The sequence below is a fragment of the Morone saxatilis genome, unplaced genomic scaffold (genome assembly GCF_004916995.1).
Source record: "Morone saxatilis isolate NCDOM2014 unplaced genomic scaffold, NCSU_SB_2.0 Contig19, whole genome shotgun sequence".
Classification (NCBI taxonomy): Eukaryota; Metazoa; Chordata; class Actinopteri; family Moronidae; genus Morone; species Morone saxatilis.
The window spans coordinates 5,626,713-5,633,546 of NW_023339751.1; the positions used below are offsets into that span (position 1 = coordinate 5,626,713).

Sequence of the window (6,834 nt, forward strand, 5' to 3'; positions counted from 1 at the left end):
TGTTTACCTTGTGTGTTCTGTGCATCACTGCTGTTTTACTGTAGTAGTATTTTGTTTTTCTTCACTACTGGCTGCAGGTACAAAGAAGCATTTCACTGTGCATTGTACTATGTATAAATGTATAACTGTGCATGTGACAAATAAAAAATCTCTTATCACTTTTTGTTTTTGCTCAGGCTATAAGACTTTAGTGAAAAAGCACAAGAGAATCAGTCAATGAAGCATCGGCTTTGCAATTTAATTTGAAGTCAATTACGGTTGCCTCGTTCCTTTAAAACACATCATTAGATGTATCATTAGTAGCATATTAGGATGCCAGATAACAGCAGTGTGTCCGTCCCACAGGTGGGTGCTGTTGTGGAGGTGAAGAATCAGGACGGCGTCTACCAGGAGGCCACAATCAATAAGTTGACTGATGCTAGTATATATACTGTTGGTAAGTCAATAACAAAGCTGCCTTATAGAAACATGTTTGTGTACTTTGGAAATTCCAGTGGGTTTTCAGGCTGTGAGTTTTCCCTTCCCCAAGCTGTGCGTTTAAAGTTAAGAACAAGTCGATTCCCAACAAAAGTCAGAGAATTAGGTGATTTCTCACATCGTATGACCAAACTGCACACACGTTATATTGCAATGTAAATATATTCCAAAACATTGTCCAGTCCGAAGCAACTAATGACAGAGTACACACTTACAGTACAGAGTATCGACTGCTGCTCAGATCTGTAGTCGCTCTGCAGTCGCTCGTCACTTAAGAGTACCCCTGGGGTTTTCTGTGTCTCGAAACTCTCTGTATCTTGGCACCATTTCATTCTTTTCATTCATCAGTGAGAAAACAAAAACACGAGTAATGAACAACAACTAATGGAATTTAAGGATTTAAACATCTGGGTTTATCTGTGAGGCTGACGAGGATGTTCAAAGTGAAAAGAAGATTCCTTGAGTTCTTTTAATATGATTTACATACATTTGAAATCAGTTAATATATCTGTTTATTTCCACCGTTTGCTCCAATCTCTGTCTGACAAACTCTAATAGTCACTGCCTGCTGGATGATCTATTTAAGCCTCTAAAGACGAACATAATTTGTTTTTACACATCACAAGTGAAGCAGACATTTTGTAACTGAGACGGGAGTTTATTTGTGTTGTGTGTGTGTTGTGTGTGTTGTTCGACTCCTGGCCTACATGGAGCAGCCTAACAGTCTGACTCTCATCTCCGCAGTGTTTGACGATGGCGACGAGAAGACCCTGAGGCGTTCCTCTCTCTGCCTGAAAGGAGCGCGTCACTTTGCAGAGAGCGAGGCGAGTACTGTGCTGCCCTGCAGTTTTATACCGGCCTCATCTCTCCGCTTCCTCAGCCAAAAGCTCATTTCATAGTTTTTATTTTCTTTTTAAATGTTGTTTCATTTAATCGCCAGCAATCTCACGTCTCTGCTCGCAGTGTTTAAATTAAAACTCTGCTCAAGGCATTTGCAGCTGTGAAATATTTCCAGGCAAATCTTTTTGTCTCCGTGTTTATTGTCGGAGAAGGCGGCGCTGAGCCTCTTTGCTGATGTTTGTCTCCTCTGCAGACACTCGACAGACTCCCTCTCACCAACCCCGAACACTTCGGCACACCTGTCATCGGCAAGAAGGGCAACCGCGGCCGACGATCAAATCCGATGTAAGTATCGTCCTCCGCCGCTGTACGTCCTACAGCGAATCGAACTTAATATATCAGACGTCTGTGATGCTGCTGGGGAGGGATTTTCTGTACCGATCCACAGTCATCAGCAACAGGCTCCCCCGTTCTGAGGCTGCTGACAGCAGTTGAAGTGAAAGATTTACTCTCATCTCCATCCTCTCATAAAGAGCCCCTGAGGCCTGGAAGAGGAGAGCCTACTCGCCTCCTCCAGCTCCTTAATCAAGCCGGGCTCCTCTGCGTGCGAGCTGGAGAGGCAGTCTGAGCACCGGCATTGGTCTGCTGAATATTTTTACACTCCTTTGTCTCAAATGTTTCAGTGGGTGTGTTATGCTCTGATGTGCCTACTCCTGGGAGACTGCAGAGTTTTCATCAGGGAATAGGAACTGCTGAGGGCTTTCTGGCGCTGGATATAATTGTGGCTCCTCTCTGTTAGAAAGAGGACACACTCTGCTACCAAATCTCATTTTCTGACACCCTTTGCTAATGGCAGTGAGAGAAAAGTCAATATTACTCTAAACATTGATGCAATATTGACTTGGAACGGTTCCAGCTGCACATTAGCACCTTAGACCTTCCCGTGCACTAACAGTGTCTTAAATCTTGAGTTACAAGCTTTGACAATTCAGCTGCATCGCTTGTTTTCACAGACGGTGTCATTTCCTCTTCTGTCAATGGAGTAGTTTGACATTTCGGGATGTCATGCGCTTATTTGCTTGCTTAATATTGATACCTCTCTCTGGGCTTGATATGAAACTAGAGCCAGAATAAAGACTGGAAACAGGGTTAACAGTCCAAAGGTAAAGAAATCCACTGACCATCGATGTGTCTTCTTTGTTCAGGTGTGAGCCTTCCAGGGAACCAGCAGAAAGTTACTCCGGGGAGTCACTGCTCCCGGCCAAGAAGTAGTCTGGCGGATAACCACCAGTTGAACCACACTGTGCCGTGTTACTCTAGGATTGTGTTACCTCTGGACAGAGTCAGGCTTACCGTTTCCTCTTGTTTCCGAACGAGAATAAGCGTATTTCCCCAAATTTCCAAACTCACTTTCCTTCAATTTACTGTCTTAAAAAGAAGGAACAATTTCCAGCTTCCAGCTAGCTCATTACTAGTCTGTAGTCAAACTCTTTCCTACATGAATTTTACAGTCTCTCGTTCATTGAGCTAGTTACCGAGTGCTTTGATTTCACAGCATACTTGTGTCGTTGCTTTTGTACGTAGCAGCTGCTGATTTAGCTGCTGCTTGAGTTGTGCCAGACAGTGTGTGGTGTCGCGTGCTGTGTGTGTTGTGGCTGCTGTGCTGTCTGTATGTACATGGAGTTGTGATCAGAGCAGACCTAGTGAGGCATAAAACGAGGACGGAGGATCTGTTTGCCTGCTGGTACTTCTCGCATGATCACTCAAGAGACGTGGCTGCCTGTGTGCTGCAGTCAGGACGTCATCCCGAGCATCAGTATGACTGTCAGACAGCAGAGAACGAGCCGGCTCGTCAATACACTGATCCTAATGAGTGAGCTCATCAGTACAGCGGGCCCTGTGTTTCGCTGTGCTACATAATAAACACCAGAAAGTTTGTGGAGGGTTTTGTTGTGCTGTGGATTGTTAGTCGGAGACTCTTTGATGTTTTCTAGCTGAACAGCAGTTAAATGAAAAGATGATTGGTTAGCAGAAACGCTCTGCCTGGCTGAGAGAGAGAGACCAGCGCACGCTATTTTATGTCCCTAACCCGTTTATATTATATATAGCATGGATTTAATGTGAAATGCCAATATCTATGAGCGCCCAGAATCTTGTTCACCTTTTCTACAGCAGTGCTACACTGACATTTGTTTTGTCCCTGTTGTTGGAGAATATATTTTAATGACATCCATCCAACTATGAACTATGAGTCACTTGGCTTCATACATTATTCTGAAACAGAAGTTGTAAATGTGTTTTTCTAAGGCTGCAACTAGCAGATCTCAATTTTCTAAAGCCCAAAGGTGATTTTAAATCACATTAAAACAAAGAAATGCAGCAAATCCTCACAGTTGAAAAGCTGTAATTAGAGAATGGTTGTCACTTTTGCTTAAAAAAATTACTAAGCAATTGAAAATAGACTTTGTTCAGCTCTATTTTATATTTTCTAGTTTGCTGTTTTAAGTTCAACTGAACTTACCAGATGTAACAAATGTAAAATAAACATCTCACTGCACCTTTCGGACATTCAGTCTGTAAACTCTCCTTTTTCTCCCACAGTCAAGAAGAAGAGTTGTCTTCATCCTCCAGTGAAGAAGAGGAGAGCGATCAGCGGCAGAATGAGGATCTGTTCGGCAAGGTGGTGTGTGTGGAGGGGGTCACCACCGGGGACAAAAAGAAGACCACGTGGTACCCTGCTCTGGTGAGCTCATCGCCTCTCCTCCGTCACTGTGAACAAACCGTGCTGCTGGTCTCGGTACACTCACAGCATTGTGTCATTTCATCCAAACGCCCGCTTGTGTAACCTCAGCAGGATTATCTTATTGCGTTAGCATTCACCCACCATGAAATGTAGGACATGTGTGCAGTTAGCTGATTTCTATAAATAACCAAACTTCTCACAGCAGCTGCCTGACTGCTGCAGTTTGAAGAATTTCATGAGGCAAAACTCTTATTTTGGAGGGAAAAGATACGACTTGTTCACCGGCTTGATGTTTTCAGTCGTTTTCCAGCCAGTTTCTTTCCACCCACCTTTAACTCTCAACCACCGTTAGCGTGCAGTGTAATGGTGACAGGCGTTGTTTGTTTACGTAAGTGTTACAAGTAGAAGTTGGAGGACGGCAGAGGGTGGGGGAAAGCTGTCCCTTTAAATGTGAAGTCAGCAGCGCCCCGCCTCCAGCGTTTGTTGTTCTTGGCTTGCTGTCGACTGAGCTCCATGCCGCCTCCTTGTGACAGCCCAGAGAAGTACATCACACAGTGGCTTGTCATTGTTTACACTGTGAGCGTATGGCAGAGGGGTGGAGTAGTACACTGGTCGATGTCTCATGCAACAGATGATGCATTACTGTAACAAGCTGTGTGCTCTGAACTGGCCTGGTAGAATAAAAGTCAAATGAAACAGGACGCCGTGTTTGAGCTGGACACTGCGCACATTTGCAGAGCAGCATATGTGTCGACAAGGGAAACGGTATCTCAGAGCAAACATGAGTCATGTTCAAGTTAAAGCATCCACCCTGCAAGTGTGTGTGTGTGTGATGTTATACAGAGAGAGCAGGAACAGAGTCCTGGTGGAAATCAAATCTCAGTGCTGCCTCCTCTAGGTCAGACCCCGGCACTGAAACAACTCCCACTGCTGTGCTCCTCAACTCCAGCACACAGCATCGCTCCTCTCTACTCTCGCTTCTTTGTTTCATAGACAGCACATTTTGCAATCCATCAGTGTGGCCTTTTGCTGAAACTACTTTAGTCGTTGACTCGTACTCTGACACTTTACTGTCTCTCTTCCTCTCCTCTCACACACACAAACAACACACACACACACACACACACACACACACACACACACACGCGGTACCACTTTGTCTGACCTCTTGACTGTCTCTTGTTTCTGTGCAACAAGGTTATCTCTCCAGACTGCCACGAAGACGTGACGATGAAGAAGGACAACATCTTCGTCCGATCTTTCAAGGATGGAAAATTGTGAGTCATCACTAATGTGCCCGAAAACCTCATTTGCACCACGTGTCAACTAGTGCTCCGCTAATTATCATCAGTAGATAATAACTGACATTTTCATTGTCAATTAATACATGAATTATGTTTTCAACTAAAGCAAAACAGCTAGGAGATATTTAATTCCCCTAAAGTGAAAACCAAGCAATCTTTGAGAAGCTGTGATAAACAAATGATTTTCGCTTGATAAGTTATCTCAAATGTTCAGTTAATCAGCTAATCTAGTGCTAGTTTAGAACATCCCCATAAGGAGTCTTTGAATAAGTCTTTTAATGGGATATATTTGCAAATATTTCAGATAATATTGGTACTTTCTGGTGATTTTTCTTTCCTTTTTTAATATGTTTTTATTAAATATTTATTGTAATGCGGTTTGAACTTCCTACTCATGACAAATCTCCACCTTATCTTTCAATTTGAAGGAGGTCTGACACATGACATTTCTATCTCTTGACTAATTAATTGTGTCACAAAAAGGACTCAAAATGTCAGTGACGCATCGTTTGTAGCTTTAGAAGGATACAACCTCAGATGTTGTGATCTCTTAACAAGAGTTGAGACTCTGTGCCTTCCCTGGCAGCGCTGGGTTGTGTTATTTTATTTGTCCTAAGGCTGTAAGTTACTGTTGCGCTAAGGTAGTGTAGCTTCCCTGCAGCCTGCCCTCGGCGTGAAAACCACACAGCCAGATTGTTTTGTCTGTGGCAAAGAGAGGAATAAGTCCTGACAGGGGTCTGCACTCAGCTGGTGGTTTGTTACTGCAGTCTTTCCCACACTCGACATAAATTATTGTTCCAGTGTCGACTTTTCTGTCCGTTTGAATTCCACCGATGACAGAACAGTGTCGTATCTGCATTCCTTAATGGATACCCGGCGTAACTCATCAGCATGACCCTTAATCTGCAGCAAAAGAAGCGTGAAAAGTCCTTTTTATGGCTTGTGTTTTGGGTAATGGTCAGGTGAAGGGTAGAGGTGATGAGAGGGATAAGATAAGGGATGATAAATGGGAGAAGAACTGGAAGTCATACGCTTGTGAAGTATTTCCTGTCTGTGCTCTGATGGCTTTTTGTTACAAATTGTATTGCTCTGTAGCAGCTTTCCTTTCTGTTCTGTGGCAATTTGATTTCACTCATTGAAATCAGCGTAGTGTATCCAGGGCTGGGTGCAAGAAGTAATAATAATACAAAAAGTCGGAAAATCTATGTAATTGTTAATGAGATTTTCAGGTTTGTTTTCCTCCGATTGTTTTGCTTTTATGTGGATAGACTAACAATGACAAAGTGTCAAATCATTTCTGCTACACGTGTGTGATGCATCCGTCTGATCCACCAGGTATGCCTCTTCTATATTATGTTAGTTTGGTCTGTTGCAGGGTTTGAAGGTAGTTAATACATTTTCTAGAACAGAACAAAGCTTTTTAACAGAGTTTACCGTATATACTCAACTTTGTTTATATATTATATATAT

At 43.1% G+C, this 6,834-nt stretch overlaps 1 protein-coding gene across 1 annotated transcript in view; it reads left to right on the forward strand.

Moving 5' to 3' along the window:
* The window catches only part of arid4b (AT-rich interaction domain 4B), a gene marked incomplete at its 3' end in the record, with an annotated part of 37,605 nt that overhangs the window by 20,112 nt on the left and 10,659 nt on the right, over positions 1–6,834 (forward strand). The window contains 5 exon segments of the mRNA XM_035663248.1: positions 346–436; positions 1,222–1,301; positions 1,571–1,662; positions 3,919–4,060; positions 5,258–5,337. Of these exon segments, the coding sequence (XP_035519141.1) occupies positions 346–436; positions 1,222–1,301; positions 1,571–1,662; positions 3,919–4,060; positions 5,258–5,337 (485 nt within the window).